We start from the raw sequence: 19,947 nt of genomic DNA, 5'->3' as shown, positions 1-19,947 counted from the left end.
CCTAATTTCAACTCAAAAAAAAAAAAAAAAAAGAAAAAGAAAAAAAAAGAAAAGAGGATCTCTCATTAACATTATCCTGAAGCTCCAGCACCAGGAAGGTGGCATCTGGCAGGGGAAGCAATCAAAAGTTCCAAACTCCACTTCCAACGAGACCCACGGACACCGAGAGCCGCGAGCCGTGAGCCTCCCTCCCAGACGCCTGAGCCTGCCCCACCTGGAACCCACCAGGCAACTTCCCTTTGGTGAAACTCCAGCTCCAGCCCCCAAAACACACTCAAGTACAGGCCCTCCTGCAGAATACTTACGGCAAACAGCTGTACAGTATTTGTACATTTACACAAAAATAGATCCTTTTCTATATATATATATATATATGTATGTATTTATAACTGGTTACACGTTGAAGTCATAATTAGGCATCACCAGTAGTAGTTGGCACAGTTTGTCATTTAAGCTCAGGGTCAAGTTCTGTTTCATTTCTCTGCTCCGAAGTACCAAAAAAAAAAAAAAAAAAAAAAAAAAGGCATTTCATCTCCATGGTGTTTTCTTAAATACAGCAATGTCATAGGAAACCATATGTATAGATGCACAGTGCCTCTGCCCCCTCCTCCTGTCCCTTGGAGATCGGGGCCAGGGTCTGAGGAGACGGGGGTCAGTGCGGCCGGCTGCTGGACTCCGAGGCCTGCCTCTTGCGTGAAGGGGTATAGCCATTGAGATAGCCGTTGGTCTGCCGTTTGGAGAGCCCTCCGTTCAGGATGTCCTGGATGTGCTGCACGATGAGGTTGATGGCCACTGTGGGGCAGAGACCAGAAGAGTGTTAGGGACACGAGGAGGGTGGGAGCACGTCTGTGGGGCTGTGTGTCTGTTTGGGTGGACGGCACTCAGGAACCAAAGGTTAAAACTGTTCCAGGAAGCTGGCTCTGCTGCTTGCGAGCAGGTCACGCCACCTCCCCAAGCCTCCATCAGGGCTAATATGACCCCCGCAGGGGCATTCTCGGAGTAGGACAACGTAGAACACGATCAGAGGCACGGACTGGATGAAAGCAATCGACCCAAATTCTGTAGACATGAGGTCTGGCCTTCACTCTGACACCATCCATTAGCTGTGAGACCCTTCCACTGGGCCCCCATCCCGTGCAGCTCCCCATCCCAAGGACAGGGACCCTACAGAAGGCCCTCCCCTCCAAAGGTCAAATGGGACTCTCTTTCCTTAGCCTTGGAAAGAAATCATATGATTCAAGCAAATGATCAATGTTAACGTCACCCAAAATGGGATAAACATCAAGTGCTCTCTGAGGTGATGCCCCAAGAACACCCCTCCCCCAGGGTATTCTCCAGACTATATAAACTGAAGCTAATCTTGAGGACACAAAAGCAAACCCAAGCTGAGTGCCATTCTACAAAACAATGGGCCTGTGCTCCTCAAAAATGTCAGTGTCATAAAAAACAAAGAAAGGCTGAGGAAAGTTAAAGGAGATTAAGTCAATGTTAATTGTCCTGGATGTGACGAGCGCACTGTGGCAATGTAAATGAAAATGGCCTTGTCCTTAAGAAATATACAGTGAAATTTTCACTGCTGTGACTAACTCCCAAAAGGCTCGGCAAAAATTTTACTTTTTAAACAGAGGAAAATTGAAATAAACGATAAAGAGAATGAGAAGACAGGGTATTCTCACAATTCAACTCTGCCCCACTATGCCTAAGTCCAGGGATAGTCCTACTTTCTAGACAAGTCAAAGCTAACGCATAAATGCACTAGTGGTAGAAATCCCTTTCCCTTTAGGAAAGGCTACCTTAGTGGCAGGTCATTCTAAATTAGATTAAGAAGGAAATCTACTTTTGCTAAAAAATGGCCTCAGATACAAGGCAGCCAGGTATCATCACTGGGGATGACAGTACAAGGTAATCTATTGCCCTCTGATTGTTGCCAGAGAAGCACAAGTTCACGCCTGTCCCCATTTATGTACAGGCATATTCACAGGGGCCTGTCCCCGAGGCCAGACGCATAGGTATAAATACCTTTCTGGCTCACAGCAGCAGCCAGTGGCTCAACCACATCTATAGAGCCTTGTCTGGTTACCACATCCTACTCCAAAGTATAACTGACAAAGGGTAGAAGTTATGCCCCAAGGGATGGCACTCCATGAGGACTCACCTAGATTATCTGCACCTCTAGGAATGATCACATCAGCGTATTTCTTTGTCTGTGGAGAAAGATATTTACAATGCATTAAATGCATTACAACGCATTAAAGAGAGAAGCTGGACCAAGCCCCTCTTCTAAGGGAATGTGGGGAAAGGGCCAGCCTTCTACCAATCCCAGAGAGCAGCAGCTTGTGGCTTTAAACAGAATACATTTTATCCACGTTATCTAATTTATAATAAATCGGCTTTTCCCTGAGTTCTCATTAGCAGTTAACATTGTTTCAGCTTACAATCTGTACAGAGAACGTGGTCTTTGAAACCAAATATATAACTGCCTCTTCACTGATGGAAAACCATCAGTTAGTAAGACCAAACTTAAAGGGGAGCAATTCACCTTGGATTTCTATACACTGTTTATCTAGCACGAGGGTAAACCCACAAAGAAGTAATCGCCATTGATGACCACTTTCCCTGGCTCTGTTATGACACAGCCTTAAAAAAAAGAAAGAAAAAAAAGCCCACAGACTCTCTTTTTGTTTGTAAAGTTTACTGACATTTTGTGGACCATTTTACAAATAACTTGTGTCCTGGTGAGACCACATAAACGATGCCTTAGGACATGGGCATCTGTACTCTGTGCAGCTTCCATGCTACAACTGTTGAATTGCGACTGATGCCCAACTTGAACCAGGCCGACAATTTATCAGGCCCAAGTTCCTGGTTGGCGTGGGAATGAGCTGCTTTTCCCTGAGCTGAGTGGCTGGACAGGAGGAACAGGTAGAACAACCTAGAAAATATTTACGTAAAATTCTGAGCTCCATTACAAATAAGTTAAACAGCAGGAAGTTGGCAGTAAACTCTAATGTATGTTCAGTAATCAGTTTACTTTGTATTCTTTTTTTTTTTCGCAGTACGCGGGCCTCTCACTGTTGTGGCCTCTCCCGTTGCGGAGCACAGGCTCCGGACGCGCAGGCTCAGCGGCCATGGCTCACGGGTCCAGCCGCTCCACAGCATGTGGGATCTTCCCAGACCGGGGCACGAACCCGCGTCCCCTGCATCGGCAGACGGACCCTCAACCACTGCGCCACCAGGGAAGCCCTGTATTCTTATTATTAAGTTAAAAAGAGCAGGAGAGGTCCTCAGATGGATGGATAGAATTTCACAGCTCCACAGCCACTTCTGCCCTCTTCCCAGAAACCTAATCCTGTGACCCAATCCTCTCCAGGGGAATGAACAGGGCATCAGCGTTACTCAGGCTGACTCAAAGTCTGCCCGGTTCCAGGCTGAAACAAATGTCAAGTCTGTTTTGATGCAAAACCTACTAACAGACTTAAAGAAACAAAGAGGCCCCCCGGGGTGGGGGGGATGGGCAGGGGTGGGGTTCGGCGGATGAATTGGGAGATTGGGACTGACATATATACACTACCATGTGTAAAATAGAGAGCTAGTGGGAAGCTGCTGCATAGCACAGGGAGCTCAGCTCGCTGCTCTAGGTGGTGACCTAGATGGGAGGGATGGCAGGGATCTAAGAGGGAGGGGATATAGGTACACGTATAGCTGATTCACTTCATTGTACAGCAGAAACTAACACAACATTGTAAGGCAATTATACTCCAATAAAAATGAAAAAAGAAAGAAAGACGGTTTGGGATCATATTTTTCCATGGGAGGAAAAAGAAGTTAATTATCAGGCGAAGCAGAGAAATCCCCACACTCGGCCACACTCTACACCTCTCATCTCCCTGAAGGCATCACCCAAGACAAGACGAAGACTCAACCTCTCTCGCTTTCTCTCAGAACTTAACCCCACCACTCCAAACCTCATGTCCCTGAGGTCTTCCCTCAACGTTCGCAGGTCTTTCATGAAGAAGCTGGGGTGTTTCCTAGGCTGAGGGCTGATTCGCTAAAAGCTGAGAATTCCCCCGTCCTCACCCTTCCTTCTCTGAAAGCCACCTCACTAGAGAGTTCCCAGCTGCCGTGGGCAGGCCTGACAGAGCCCGTGCTAGGGCAGAAGTACAGAAGCCTGTTCCAATATGGCGAACCTCCCAAATCGGAACTTACACGGGGACCAACGACAAGCTCGAAACGGGGCTCAGATGTAGTGGCAGAAGAGACTCAGAAGGGAATACCTTGTAGCTGAGGCCTCCTACACCAGTACTCCAACCATCACAGACCTTCTGAAGACCCAAGTGGCTGAGTCTATCCTGGGATACTGATGCACCCTCGATAAAGGGTCTCACACCATGAGGTGGTCTCAGAGGTAGTCTCACACCATGAGCCTACCAAGCAAGAAGTGTACAGCTTGCTGGAATCAGACAGCAGGATCCTGAAGGGGTACCCCAGAAAAAGAGGGGCAGGACAGAGCTCTTGGAGAACACAGTGATAGGAAACAAAGCACCAAAGGCTGCCCTTTCTTGGGACTTGAGGATAGAGGAGGGAATGAGTGAAATCCCAGCCAGGGAGCTCAACTTACAGACCTTTATTTGTTTGATTACATTTTAAAGACTAAATTCAATGAAAAACAAGAACACAACTCACTGGCAAGCAGAATTCCTCAAAGGCAGGCTTGACGAATGTAATGTACTGAGATAAAATCTGCTCAAGGTCCCTCCCTCTTTCGCTGATGTCCCTTAATACTAGAAGAGAAGGAAAAACAAGAATCAAGAAAAGAGTGCATGAGTCAATACATGTCCGCCTTTCACGAGGCCGACCAGGATCACACAGGCTTCACAATGACTCTGGATGATTCACAAGCCGGATTCCTAAGAGACTTGACCGAGAGCCAGTCAGCAGCCGCTTTGGGAAAAACAAGTTGCATTTTCACATCTTGCTACAGTCAAATCCAGCTATGCTCTCCAAAGCAAGAGGTTTTCCAGGAAAGGCCAATAGTCTTCTGGTTTCAAGCAACATTTGACCCAAATAAAACTTCATTGAGAACCCCAGAAAAAGGCAGGACAAACTCATAATAGGAAGTGGACCGGGCCCAGAGAGGTGGTGGGGCTTCCTGGAAAAGGGTGCGGGTTGCCCGGAGACTTCTCCTTTGCCCACCCTGATCCCCTGCCCTTACACTTACCTGTGTTCAGGGCGGCAACCCTCTGCTGATGTGCCACCTCCACCTGCCCGGCTCCCACCCACACTTGAGCCCCTACAGGGGGTAGAAGTGGGGCAGAGGGCCCAGCTGTGGTCAGCCACTCCTGGCCACCTCAAGCACAGAGGTCTGCAAAGGGAAGACCTCTTAGTGAAAGATGAGAAAACCATGGTGTAAGAAACCATGGCCTGGAGCTGTGAAGCTGCCCAGATGGACCCAAACTCACCATCTTCTACCTTCTTCCTCCTGGGGGTGCTGTTATTCGGGGACTTGCAACAAACACTGCTTTTAATACAGTCTTTCATCAAAACACGGAAAAGCATCCAGAATCCTCGTTCCGCCACTGTACACTAACCTCCCTGGGCCTGAGTTTCTCCCAAACTCAGCAAGTGAGTTTGAGTGCCATAATCAAAAACAGCCCCTCCCTACAAATGTTTTCAATCTTGGCTATTAACTCTTTCCCTCCTACCCCAAAAGGGTATCGAATCCATCTACAGTCATTTGCAATGGGCTCTCAGCTCCCCTCAATCATTTCTCAGGTAATCGTTTCAGTGTGGGATGAAACTCTAAACAAACATAGGGAATACTTGTAAGTGAATTTCTGGAAAGCCACGTCTGTAAATAATTCTGTGTTTACGTGCAGGCATGCGCACAGGAACGCACGCACGTGGGGAAGGGCAGGTAACAGGGAGAGCCTGTGGTTTTGGTCCAGGCTGGCATGAAGTCTGCACGATCAGATGGCTAGAAAACTGTCAGGAAGACCCCATTCCAGAAACCCGGGTAACAAATATACTGCTGTCACCACTGACTTCTCTACCAGCTCCTCAAATCACAAGGAGTTTTCCCCCCGCATGAGCCCTGGCAATAAAACGGTTGGTTGGTCCCTAAATCGTCAGGATTTGCCTCACAAACCCTGCCGCCTGTGCACCCAGCCCAGCCAGGAAATGGTCTTCTCAGGCATTTGGACACAGGGCCCTGCTCCAGCTGCCACCGCCGCTGCTCTGCCAGGGACGCTTGGCCAAGTAGGAGCCCCAACAGGTGCCACGTGGCTCAGCCCCACGGGCCTCCAAGAGCTCGGGCACTCAGGCCAACGGGCCGAGCTCACCAAAACACACAGCCCATGCGGCCTCCAGCTCTTCACACGTCTCCAGATAAGGTCCAAAGAAAAAAGGAAGCCAGACCAAAAGGTTGTCAGAGCTGGAGGGAAAAAAGCAAACACACGCCCGCACTTATTAAGCAGCTTTGACTCAAAAGCCCTGCAAATGCCTGATGCCGGGTTTGTTTCACAAGACGTGCATTTCACACAACTGCTGACAGCTTCAGCACTGTGGGAACGTCTGTCCTTCCCCCAGAACACACACACACACACACACACACACACACACACACACACACACACACACACACACACACACACACTCTCTCTCTCTCTCTCACTCCCCTTTCACATCGCTCTGCCACTGCCCTTGGCCCAGGCCTGCAGCTCTCTTGTGTATTGCAGACCCGAGAGCATCACCTGTCATGTCACGGGAGACAGGAACGTACCAGGGAGAAAGCAGTGGACGCAGGTGAGTCACACCTGCGACCGCTGAAGCCCGAAGCCACTTCTTGCCCCATCAGCTACAGCGATGGGGGCAAAACTGACCCAGTTTGAATCCTGACCCCATTAACTACTACCTCTGTGGCCTTAGACAAGTTACTTAACATCTTTGGAGCTCATTTTCCTTGACTGTAAAGCAGAGCCCATAATAGCAACTTTCTCACAAAGCAGTCACTTAGGAAGACAGGGAGATATCCATAAAACGCTTCAGCACCGTGGCTGGCACATGGTGTGTATTTAATAAGCCTAAATTTCTATGAAGACAACAGGAACTGAGGAAGCTCCGGGAGGGGGATGGCTCCCTGAGACAGCACACTGTCGTATCGGAAGGATGGGAACTGTGAACTCAGGTGAGCAGGCTGGACCCAGTGGGGGTGGGAGTCCCTCAGAGCAGCTGGGAAGGTGTGGGGGGGGCAGGGGGGGGCTGCAGTGCAGGAGGTAGAGGGCAGACACGTGGAAAGACAGGATGGAGAGGGAGAAACAGGAAGACAGGCAGGGGGCATCCTCCAGCTTCCACCCTGGAAAAGGAGATGGCAGTGGGTCGGCACGTTGCCCAGACGCTGAGAACACGCAAAACCAGAAGGCTTCGCCCACCTCCGCTCCCAAGAGCCTTCCATCGAATTACTACCTTAAACAGACGGGTCCCCTCCTTAAGCTAAGGACAGCTCGGGGCCAGCCAGTTCACCGCCCTGAAACGCCCTCCTCCTCAGTCAGGAAACGGGGCGAAGCCGACAACTAAGGCAGAACAAGGTCTTGGCACAAACCGGACACCCCAGGGACTTAAAACCAGCTTCCTTGTCATCACTCTGGCCCTGGCACATTTGCTGGGCTGAGACAGGCCCTCTCAGAGGGGCCTTGCAGGGTAAAGGGCAGGAAACGACAGGTCTCCCCTTCCCTGCTTGGCCTCCACTCAGCCCTTCCAAATCAGCTAATGCTGCTTCCCATCAGCCAAAGCTGAGAACCACACGTAGAAGGACCCAGAATAAACACAATTCCTCCATGGCTGTCAAGTCACTTTAAAAATTCGTTGAGGAGACGTGTCACTCTAGCAAAAGAACACACTGACTATGCCAAGGCTCACTGCAGCCCTAACTCCGTGTAAACTGGGCACAGAGAGCCGTGGCGGGAGAGACGAGGGGTCAGCAGTCTCAGGGCCCCCGCCTCTCGTCTCCCCTGTCCCTAATTCAAGGGTTGGTTAAATGCATATAGAGAGGGAAGGCAAAGGCAAGCTTTGCTGGGAGGAAACCAATTCCCTAGAAATACAAGGGGGTCCCTGGGAAGGAAGGAAGTCCTTCCAAGGCTATGAGACTTGATGCAGACCTCCCTCCCACATGAGGGTCAACCTGGAATGTGCCCAGGAGGATGTAACCCACAGACAGGTGAAATCGTAGCGCTCACTCAAGTCTCCAGGAATGTTCTTTTGCCCCACAGCTCCCGACTGACCCTCCCTCCCTCTCCCTTACCCACAAAGCACATGCCAGGCATGTATTTTGTCCTAGGTGGACAGAGAGTGAATTTGTAGAAACAGCTTTTGCTGAGAGTGACTAAGCAGTGGGTGACATGACAAGACAGCGGAACGGAAAGAAGGCAGCGACCTGCCCCGGGGGCACCAGGGAAGGCAGGGGGTGAAGAGAACTGACCCAAAGAAATCCCCAGAGAAGGCCACCATCACCTGAGGTCTCTCTCCCATTTCACATAAGGATCTCAGCGCAAGAAAAGGAGGGAGAAGTTTCTGTTTAATCTACCCTAGGATTACTTGTTTGAATGAATCAGAGTCCAAGGATGTTGCCCCTCCACAAAACGCGGTTCTAATTTCCTATGCAATTTCTTGCACTCGCTCCACCCTCAGGCATCACTCCATCCCCTGGGATTTTAGTACCACCTGCTGGACTAATGATGCTACCAGCCCAGGTGTCACCAGCTCCTGAGGACATGACTACTCAAGAGGTTCTGACAAGTCCTGAGAGAACACTTGGAAAACATAACATCATCATCTCAGGTGAAGCAGGTTTCTGATCGGCCACATTGACATTTATCGACTAATGCCACCACCAGGCATTTTACCTGCATTACCTCTGATCGGCACAACTATCCCAGGAGTACTAACTAATCCTTACATGATCAACCAATAGGAAAATAAGGTACAAAGAGATTAAAACATAATCTGGGGAAGAGATGTGGGAACATATGTATATGTATAACTGATTCACTTTGTTATACAGCAGAAACTAACACACCATTGTAAAGCAATTATACTCCAATAAAGATGTAAAAAAAAAAAACAAAAAAAACCCCCATAATCTGCCCAAGGTCACACATCTACTCAATGGTGAAACCAGGATTTAAATAATGTCCAGTTCATCTGACTCCAATTTTCCCCCCAGTGATGCCTCCCAAATTTGGCAAGCTAATATGGACATCCGAGCAGATCAGCCTAGGTAGGACCTGGGTTTGTGGATGAAGGTGATAAACCAGACCCTGGGGCAGATGCATAAGCAATTGTCAGGCTCAAGCCTCAATTATCTGTCAAAAAAGATCATGCAATTCTTACCTGGCCTGTGTAACCCTAAAAAACAGGCCTGTCTCCTTCATATTACCCATTTAAATAAAAAAAAACCCATGCCTGGGAGGTCACAAGAGGCACCAAAGTCACAAAGCTAGCAAGGGGCTCTGCTGGGACTAGAATTCTCCTTTTCTCTATCAGGTTACTCCCACGGCCCGACACCACCGGGGAGGGGAAGTACAGGTCCCCTGACTTAAAAGAGTGTGACTCCTATTACTTCTTAGGAGGGTAAAACCCAGGGAGTCATTTCTCTAGATTCTGCCATTTCCACTTATAGTTCTTGTGACAAGAGTACTGAACTGGATAAACTAAAAATCTGTTTCATGAACCGGAAAAGAGGAAACTTCACAGACTTTGAGGTCAGAAGGCTCCGGGCTGCAGCTTATGAAATCTGACTCTGCCAATGACTTGCTCTGCGACTAGGAGCTAACCCTGGCGTTTCCTGTGTCACTCCTCTTCCGCACGATGGGGACTCAAACCTTAAGTCAGCTTTCATCCCTCTCCTCAGTCACCCACACCCCGCTGCCTTGGCTGGGGTCCGGTCAGCTCTAACTCTGCTAGGAACCTTTCTCATCTCTCCCCAACTCTCCATTCCCCCTCACACCACCCACGGGCGACAGCCCTACCTGTTGTCCAGATCAGCAAGACAGTCCTAACGAGCCATGGTGTCTCTGTTTGAGGTATATGCCTTCCTGGGCTGCCTAGGCCATCACCCCGCCACATCCAAGTCCAGAACCCACTTCCCCCACAAAGCCCCCCAAGCTCTCTGGTAGAAGCAAGCCCTCTGCTTCGTGTGCCGCAGAGCTGAATTCACAGGCTCCGCTCTCCCACCAGCAAGCAGTTTGGTGTCTTCAGCACTCGTGGAAGGAAGGCCTGCAGAGAGAACAACTGACTTTGCTCCCGAGCTGGGTGGACAGAGTGACCAAACCTCCACAGAACTTTCCGGAAAGCAAAGGGCGAAAGAAGCGGGCAGGTGGGACCAGCTGCCCAGAGTTGCAGGCAGAGGGTGTTCCTGCCCACCCCCCAGATTTCCTACAGTGAGTTCCCATCTTGATTATGACACCTGTGGGTAAATCATAAGGAACTGAGCACTTAACCAAACTTTTCCCCAGCAAAACCAAAACGTGAACTTCTTATGTCATCTCTGTGACCTCACAAGCTTTTCGTCATCTGAAACAGTAAGTGACTAATCCCTTCTCAAATGTCACCAAATGTTTGGGCAACAGGACATCCCTGGGGCTAGACTGACTCAGTTGGGCTGGGCCATGCAGCCACGAGGCAGCCTTGCACAAGGCTGCCTCGGGGAAGGCACGGGGCCCAGAATCGGGGAGGGCAGGGGCCTGTCACAGGCCACCGACAGGGCCATCTGAGGCTTTTGGAACGCACCTCTGCGGGAGAGCCGGGTGTCCGCATCTGTGTCCACGAAAAGCTTCATCTGGAACAGGTCTCGCACTTCCTGGGAGTAGAAGGCCAGGATCCCTTCGAAGAGCACCACATCTGCGGGGTAGACAGTAACCGTCTCCTCCTTCCTGCAAAGCACAGAGCAGATGATGGGCCGAGCCAGGTAGGGGGAGCCCGGGAGGAGGAAACAAGAGAAGCTGTCTGGGAGTCTGGGGTCCTAGCCCCTTGACTGAAAGGGCACTGAGAGGGTTTAGCTAACACAACCTTACAGAGCCCTCAGACCACCACGGAAGACCCAAGAATGAGGGCCAGGACGGCTGCAGCAAAGGTCTCCTGTGACCAGTTCTTCTGAGCTTCCGCCATAAAGCAGATGGGTAGACATCCTTCTCCTTGGAATAAAAAACCTGCTGTTGGGACCTCCCTGGCGGTCCAGTGGTTAAGACTCTGCGCTTCCAATGCAGGACACGCAGGTTCGGTCCCTGGGCGGGGAACTAAGATCCCACATGCCACACAGCGCGGTCAAAAAAACAAAAAAAACCTGCTGTTGAATGAAGAATAAAGACAGACAAAAGAAGATGTGATCACTTTTTTTTTCCCCCTCCGAAGGCGTCTCCAGGAATGCTCTCAGTCCTGGCATTTATGGAACCTAACACTCTGAACTTTCAAAAACAGAAACTCACAGTTTTCTGCCAACAAGTCCACCCCCTCCCCCAGTGCTGAGGCAACTGGGAGGAAGAAGGAAGGGGCAGATGGAGGGAGGGGAAAAGAAAACTTTAGGTAAGAGGGTGGGAAGGGGAAAGGATTTCTGTGGAAGGAAAGAGTCCCAGTCCTGCCAGGGTTGGCTCTGCCCAGCTCCTACAACTGTCTTCCTTATCAATAAAGCAGGGACGGGCTTCCCTGGTGGCGCAGTGGTTGAGAGTCTGCCTGCCGATGCAGGGGACACGGGTTCGTGCCCCAGTCCAGGAAGATCCCACATGCCGCGGAGCAGCTGGGCCCGTGAGCCATGGCCGCTGAGCCTGCGCGTCCGGAGCCTGTGCTCCGCAACGGGAGGGACCACGGCAGTGAGAGGCCCGCGTACCGCAAAATAAATAAATTAATAAATATAAATAAATAAAGCAGGGACATACATTACCTCATCCATCTCCCCACAGGATTGGGAAGCCCAAGGCAGATACTACTGTAAACACGACTTTTCAAAAGCCAGGGGAGTGAAACCAAATGGATAACTGGGGGTCCAGCTCCGCCCTGTCTCAACTTTCACTGCAATCTTGTTTTTCGCTTCTGTCGGAAAACCACCTTGCACTTCACCTCAAAATTCATGAAAAGGGAAGTAATGACGCCACTGCAAGGTTTACCACTCACCCTAACTAGCAGACGTTTGTGAAGAAAACCACACAGTTGTTTCAAAAGTTCCTTAAGATTATAGGTTTTATCTGTGCAAACACAGTGAAGTCAGCAGCAGCTGGCCACTGAGTAGGGACTTCCCTCCCATAAACTTGCTTTGATTCTTTATTGGCTCAGTCCCCTGGGTTCTTGTCTAAATTCTAAGGCAGCACTGTTGGAGCAACTACCAAGGTGGCAGAATAGGGAGCATGAAAGACAGCAGAAAAGCACCAGGTTAGTGCAATTAGGAGACTCTCTAGGATGGCGGTATTAACTCTGGATGCACACAGAATCATCTGGGGAGCTTTTAAAAATATTTATACCTGGACCCGACTCCCCTGGGGCTCTGACTTCATTAGTCTGGGGTGGAGCTAGAGCATCGATATTTTTTAAAAGCTCCCCAGGTATTTCTTTTCTTTTTTTTTTTTTAAAGTCATGAAACTTTATTTACTTAACAGCAGAGGTTCGAAGTATACTGAGCGGATAAAAATACCAGGAGAAACTGCATCCACGTTGGTATTGGAGAGACGCCTAACTTCTGTATTTTAGAAACTGACAGATGAAATAGCAATAAAGAAGGAAATGGAAAGTATGAATAACACAATTAGCAATCATGTATGTGTTTGTGCGTGCACACAACTTTGTACAAAACTTTGAAATACAACTGCAGCAGGCACAAAAATTAACTGTTAGGTCACAATGGAATATTAACCAATTCCAAAGAGTAGAACTCACTTGTGTATTTATTTTTATTTATCCTGCTTGGGAATTTGTTGCGTTTCTTGAATCTATGGATTTAGTGAGTTTCATTAGTTCTGGGGAAAATTAAGCTACTGTCTCTTCAGATATTGCCTTTATTCTCTTTCCTTTCCTCCTGATTAAATACTTTTCAGGTCTTTTCACTGTCGTTTATGTCTCTTAATCTCTTTTCTGGTTTTTTTCTGTCTTCTTCTTTCCTTAATGCATTAATGAATGATTTCTTCAGATCAATCCCCTAGTGTTTGAATTGGGGTTTTTTAGGTCCATTTTGCTGCTAAATACGTCTACTGAGTTTTAAAAATGTGCCGTTGTGTTTTCCGTTTCTAGAAGCAATGTTTGTTCTTTTTCCATATTTGATACATTATTTTTAATTTTTTCTTTTTTTTAAAAATTTACATTTTCTTCTCCCAGTTTCATTGAGATATAATTGACATAAAGCACTGTGTAAGTTTAAGGTGTACAACATAATGATTTGACTTACATACATCATGAAATGATTACCACAATAATGGTAATAATGTTCAGTGAACATCTGTCATCTCATATAAATGAAATATTTAAAGAAACATTAAAAGAAATATTAAAGAAATAGAAAACTTTTTTGTGAAGGAACTCAGGATTTAGTCTCTTAACTTTCATACATAACGTACAACAGTGATTATCTTTATCATGTTGTACGTTACATCCCTAGTACTTATTTATCTTATAACTAGAGTATGTACCTTTTGATTATCTAGTTCTCCCTCCCCCTGCAAGCCCATCTCCCCATTTCCCCACCTCCTCAAACTCCCCACACTGGTATCAATAAGTTTGATCTCTTTTTCTATGAATTTGTTTTTTGAAGTATAATTGACATACAATACTACGTTAGTTGCTGGTACACAACACAGTGATTTCATATTTCTATACATTTCCAAATCATTACCATGCTAAGTCTAGTTGTCATCTGTCACCACACAAAGATATTACATTATTATTATTGAGTATATTCCCCACACCGTACACTTCATACCTGTGATTCATTTATTTCGTAGCTGGAAGTCTGTACCTCCTAATCTCCCTCACCATTTCTTCTTCCCTTACCCCCCCCTTCCCCTTTGGCAACCACCCGTTTGTTCTCTGTATCTATGACGCTGTTTCTGTTTTCTTGTTTGTTCATTTGTTTTTAGATTCCACATAATACATGAAATCATACAGTATTTGTCTTTCTCTGTCTGACTGATTTCACTTAGCATAATACCCTCTAAGTCCACCCACGTTGTCGCAAATGACAAGATTTCAGCCCTTTTTTAAAAAAGCTCCCAGGTATGTCTACTGTGCAGCCAGGGTTGAGACACGCCAACCCTAGAAGAATGTCAGGTACTGGAAAACAGGGTGCTCATTGTGGTTTACGATAAGGAACCAAACTGGGCAGAGTTCAGAAGCAAGATGGATAGAAAAAAGGATCAATGAGTGAGTGAAATAATGAGTCACTCTAGGCAGCTGCCCTGGGCCAAGAAGAGGGCAGAAAGGCTCTGCCGGGAAACAAAACGTGTGTGGGATTCCTAGGGTTCCATCTGGAATACACAGAGTGAGTGCAATGACCGTGCTAATTTACCCAGACTGACACTGTCTGGCAGTGCTGATCAGCTTGCCTAACTGATAAACACTAAAAAGGAACAGGTGGTTTTCCAACTCAACAGTCATGCCTCTTCAATCCTGGGACAGTAAGGAGAACCAAACTGCCTGCTCTGTGGGTGGTGCCCCCAAAAGTTGAAATCAATCACTCCCCAAGTCCACATGTAGGTCTAGGTGGGAGAACATTTAGAAATAGCCTAGAGCTAAAAACAACATTTATTGAGCACCTACTAGCCCAGGATGCACCAGGAACCTATGGTGCAATATTCTGTTTAGGAGTTTAGAGATGGGCTGGGAGGTTCACATAAACCTGGAGTATTAGAGCATCTGGGATTACCAAATTTGGGATTACCTAGCCCAACCTTCTCATTTGACAATCATTCCTTACGATAAAGAAGGGGAAGACCAGAGAAAGGTATTTACAGAGAATAGGTGACTTCTCAGTTGTAGCCCAACATTTGTTTGTGGTCACCAAGAAAGACCCATGGCTGGGATGGGATCAGTTAACCCTGGACAGCTGGGTCCCTCACAAGTGGCTCTTAAGAGTTGCGGGGGACTGCTGTGGTCTTAGGTGGTCACAAAGCTTCATGCAAGAGATGGGCGCTGGGCCACTAAAGAACAGGATTTTAAAATAAAAGGTATGAGAGGGGAATCTGGAGAAAAAAGTCAAACACACCTGGACAGGCAACTCTGCAGGGTTTTTTTTTGTTGTTAATACGTGAACTTGATGGAGCTCGTGCTGCACAAGGTACTCATCTTCACCCCCTGCCCCCCGACTACACTGGTCAGGCCCTGACTCCTGCCAACTGCCCTCACTCCACTCCCTTCCATCGGGCCTGTATCAGTCTCTCACCTGGGCCACTCCAACGGCTTCCTAAACAGCATTGTGAATCCTCGTTCCTGCCACAAGACTGACCTCTCCATTCCTACATAACTGCCATCTATGGCTCCCTACTGCCAACACGTTTAGCCTCTGGCCCTGGGGTCCATCCATGGTCCTTCCTGATCTGAGGCCTGCCTGCCTCCCAGCCTCCCCACCTCCCGCCGCTCCTCCCACACACTGACCCCCATCCCTCTACACCTAACCTACTGCAATCCCCCACCAAGCTGGCCCCTGAAATGTCTACCTACCCATCACCTTGGAAATCCCTTTCCCAACAGCTTCTCATGCTTTCCAATGCACAGCTTAAATATCATCTCCTTTACACAACCTGCACTAAATACTCCAGCCCTTCCTCCCTCCTACTGCTCCACATCCCCTTGCCTCAGTCGTCAGGCTGAATTCTGTAGCAGTACCCTGCCCAGGACCTGAGAGGTGGTGGGCTAGACTGTCTCTTGTCAACTTGACATCACCACCACTCCCCCAAGGCTAGAAACTACAATTCCCAGAATCCCTTTCCCTACATGGTCCCAGCTACTTTACCAATGGGAAACTCAGAAGATGAAAGTGATTACCACAACACTGTAAATCAGCTATACTTGAATAAAATAAAGGTTTAAAATTAAATTAAAAAAGAAGATGAAAGTGAAACAAAAGCTGTAATTTTTAGGAGACCATAAAGCTAGACAAGGAAACTGCAGACACTCCATAAGTTCCCATTCAGAGGCTGTGGGCCCGGATGGATGCAGCGGATTCTTGGACTTTGCATGAACCTAGCTTCTTCTCCAGATGGCAGCTCAGGCTGCCACCATTGGGGACGAATTTCTCTGATTCTCCGGCTGCGGCCTCCCAGATCTTTGCTCTCCCAGCCCCCTCGTTATTCATGTTAGCTCCAGTTCCCTATTCTAAGCGCCCCTTTATTCCTGCATAGTCTGGAGAGGTTTGATATAGGAGGCATATCTTGTTCTCTGAATGTCCTGCACAGCAGAATCGGGTCCATAGTAGGAAGTACTTCAACAGCTACTGGTGAGGGATGAAGGTGAGAACCAAAGCAGCCTGGCTTTCCATCACAATGTGCTCTTTCCTCCTCCTCCAACCCAATCTTTGCCACACCCTCAAGTTCTGAGAAAGTTCATGAGAAGAGCACAGAACATGTGAGCTAACTGCATTAAAGGCTGAGATGTGTCCTAAAGGAACACACAGGGAGATGAAGATTGGGCTTTTAATTATAGAAACATTTGGTAGTAAACATTTGGTAGTAGAAACATTTTAATGATAGAAACATTTGTTTTTAATTATAGAAATATTTGGTATGAAATCTAATTTCCCATTTTTAAAAACTCAACTCAAGAGAGAGTGGGATAAAGAAACCAAGAAGGAAAATGAAAAGCGGGAGGGAGAAACTTTCAAAAGATCCCAGAGCTAAAAACACTTACTGAGCCACTACTAAGGAGCTACACGTGATGTGACACAACATTTACAAGTGTCGAATGTGCCTGGGAGGTCCCCCGAAGGAGACAAAGTGAGCAAAGAGCTCTGTGTAGCTCTGAAAGAGCTTGGGGTCTGGCTAGCAGGAGGGAAGTCCTCCAGAAGCCCCTTCCCACCACTCAAGAGGGAAGGAGGCTGTGATGGAGGTCAAGTCACTCTGCTATTCTATTAGGAGCATGAGAATCGACAAATGGAAAGGACAGGTCTGACGTGATTGAGAAGCTCTCTGGTGGGTCTAGTCTTTGGTGACCCCAGTGCCCTCACACCTCCCCACACAGCTCGATCCCAAGTAATCCAGGAGAGCAGAAAGAACAGCTTCTTTTCTTCTTCTTCCTGTTTTTCCTCTACCACACCCCCTTGCATTTGTTCCAGGAACAACAGCTTGGGCATGTGGATGAGGACGAATGTGCAGTCCCTCACCTGAGTCCAAATTCACAAATCTAACCCTTCAGAGTTAACAAAGCATGATGATCACGATGGGACTGTTCCAGGAAGCACCTGGATGAATTCCTGACCCCGTGCACCTACAGGTATGCTGACGCCACCGCCCTGTCACTGACAGGCTGCACTGGGCACCAGACACATGGGGGCGGCGTGAAGAAGCCTGGAACTTCTGGGGACCCTCTGGGGAGCAACAGATAACAATCCCCAGCCCAGAGCAGCTCACTTACCGGGAATGGGAGACAAAGTCATACACAGGAATCTGGACTGTTTTCCCTTCGGTGATTTCTTTGAGTGTCTTGAAGATGAGTTCATTGTCAAAGGCATCTGAAGGAAATCAAACTATTAAGATGTTTCTTAATTGTAAAATGATTTCTCCTATAGTGATGAACAGGGCATCCCTAGAAACCTATTATTTCACATACGTGTATCACACCCTAGAGAAGCATCCCCTCCCCACAAAAAAGCCAGATTTCTACCTAAAGCAGAATGCCAATTCCCTGCATCTCAAACCAAAGTGTATAAATGAGTTCTGAAAAGTGGATTCTTTTTTTTTTTTTTGGCTTGCCATTCCGTCTCTGGCCTCAGACATCTCTGTCCTCCCTCTAAACCCGGCAGCATATGATAACCTGGAAAGCATACTCACAACTAGGGCACTGCAGCAGGCATCACACCAAGTTTTGACTCTCACAGTTATAAGAACTCCAAACCAGCTGAAGGGCGAGTGTGCTCATCTGGGACTGTCAGGGCCAAAGACATTCAGGCAGCCATCCTGGACCCTCCACCCCACTCTCTGCCAGTCGGTGAGTTTAACACACGAGCCATGTACACGCACGTGCTGGGTGCTGGCGGGAGGGTGTGACACAGGCTGCTGCAGAGCAGGAGGCGGGAGAACCAGCTGTGTGTGCGCTAGCCTGTGTCTGGCCCACCCTGAGGAATAGGCTTCTCCAAGAGTCGCCCTTGTTCAGACACAGATTCGATCAGTATTTAAGGCGCCAAGCACCAGAGGATGCGTTGCAAAGCGCTTCTTTCCTATAAGCCCCACCGCAACCCCGCAAGGTACCTAACAGTCCTCCATTTTATGGACGGGAAACAGAGAGGTTAAGTAACTTCTTCAACCGATCCCCCCCCCACGCCCCTTCAATGCCCCAACTCACCCGGGTGATCAAAATTGAACTGGCCCTTCAAGGCTTTGGCCTTCTGCTCTGAAGTGAGGACACGGTAGAAGCTATCCTGGCTCAGGATGACCACCTGCTTCTGGCGATAATCCACCTCATTCTGTCCCAGGAGCTGCACAATCTTAGCACAAACGGAAGACTGTAAGGAAAGAAAGGGAACACCACGGAATAAGGGAGGTCCAGTCACTGAGCTGATGTGTGTGCCCTGAGCAAGGAGGCCTTTGGAAAGAAGAACCCAAAGGCTACCATATCTTGGATGATGCATTAGGGGAAGGGAGGAAACGTCCGCTGAGAAGGAATTCGGGGGCCCCAAAAGTCTCTTCCTCTCTTTCCTTAACACAATTTACTACACTCAGGTATCCACAGTGAAGGCAGGGGAAGGAGGGCCGTAATCTCTAACTCCTCTTCCATAAAGCCTTCCCCAAAAAGCCTTCCCCAAAGCTACTAATAAAAGGTGACACTATTTTATTCTTCGTTGCTTACACCCTGGTATAGATACACAAAAAAGACAGCAGAAAGTGGGGAAAGGGCACATTGAGGCTGTGCTGATGGGCCCAAGGGCCTCTGGGTCATGAAGTGCCTGGGCATTTGCTAGACATCTCACAGCCCCTGCACATCTCTTTATGTCAAAGGAATCTCATAGCAGAGAGCCTGACTGGTTGGCAGTAAGGCCAAGGTCATGGTTTCCATCCTACTTCTGTTGGTTTCTTTTGCTCTGGTCCAGAGCCGTGGACATCATCGCCCTCATAGTACCCCAGACAGCCTTGTCACAGATGTGTGCCCCCGCTTTTAGAGCTGGAGACATAAACATCACCAATACCTGAAACAACCTAGGGGTATCCCAACTAAGAGTAGGGACGCCAGTTCCAGATGAACTCAAACCTACATGCTTTGTATTGTGGTGCTAGTAATACACATATCTGACTCCTTTTCTCTCCAATAACATACGCTCTTTGTAAAAGGAAAAGTATAAAAGCAAGCGCATTCCAAAGAATGAGATAGTGAAAGATTGTATTTACCAAATAACTCTTTTCTTTTTTTTTCATTTGATACAAAGATTAATTGAAAAATAAGAATGTCTACATTACAAAACCTCTAGAAGCTGTAACTCAAGCCCCCTATGGAACTGGTTGACCTAATTACAAGCGATGAATAAATGAGCAGTTAGAGGTTTCTTGGGCTCAGCCTTAGAAGTCTTACTATTGAACTTATTTTACCAACTGATTTTACAGGGAAAAACCAGGAAACTTTTAAAAGTTCTTATGAAGAATGTATTTGATTTGTCCAAGCATAAGGAAAACTGGTCATTCCTGTTGTACTAGCCAGTGCAAACTAAAACTATTTTGAATTATACTCCAATAAAGTTGTTAAAAAAAAGAACTATTTTGCACAATATGTCCTGTT

The 19,947-nt window shown here is 47.7% G+C and overlaps 1 protein-coding gene across 2 annotated transcripts in view; it reads right to left on the bottom strand.

Moving 5' to 3' along the window:
* Window positions 1-271: 271 nt before the first annotated feature.
* Window positions 272-19,947, bottom strand: part of UCK2 (uridine-cytidine kinase 2) — a 70,711-nt gene continuing 51,035 nt past the window's right edge. For both annotated transcript variants that reach the window (XM_082652782.1, XM_082652783.1), the window contains exons 2-7: window positions 18,523-18,682; window positions 17,596-17,692; window positions 10,783-10,925; window positions 4,684-4,781; window positions 2,156-2,204; window positions 272-792 (exon numbers count right to left, since the gene is read on the bottom strand). In XM_082652782.1, the coding sequence (XP_082508908.1) occupies window positions 653-792; window positions 2,156-2,204; window positions 4,684-4,781; window positions 10,783-10,925; window positions 17,596-17,692; window positions 18,523-18,682 (687 nt within the window). In that variant the 3' untranslated portion in view covers window positions 272-652. The remainder of the gene's footprint in view (window positions 793-2,155; window positions 2,205-4,683; window positions 4,782-10,782; window positions 10,926-17,595; window positions 17,693-18,522; window positions 18,683-19,947) is intronic.

Source organism: Grampus griseus, assembly GCF_964374135.1.
Source record: "Grampus griseus genome assembly, chromosome: 1".
Taxonomy (NCBI): Eukaryota; Metazoa; Chordata; class Mammalia; order Artiodactyla; family Delphinidae; genus Grampus; species Grampus griseus.
The sequence above is the reverse complement of the archived record's forward strand: the minus strand, read 5'-3'. Positions and strand labels throughout refer to the sequence as shown.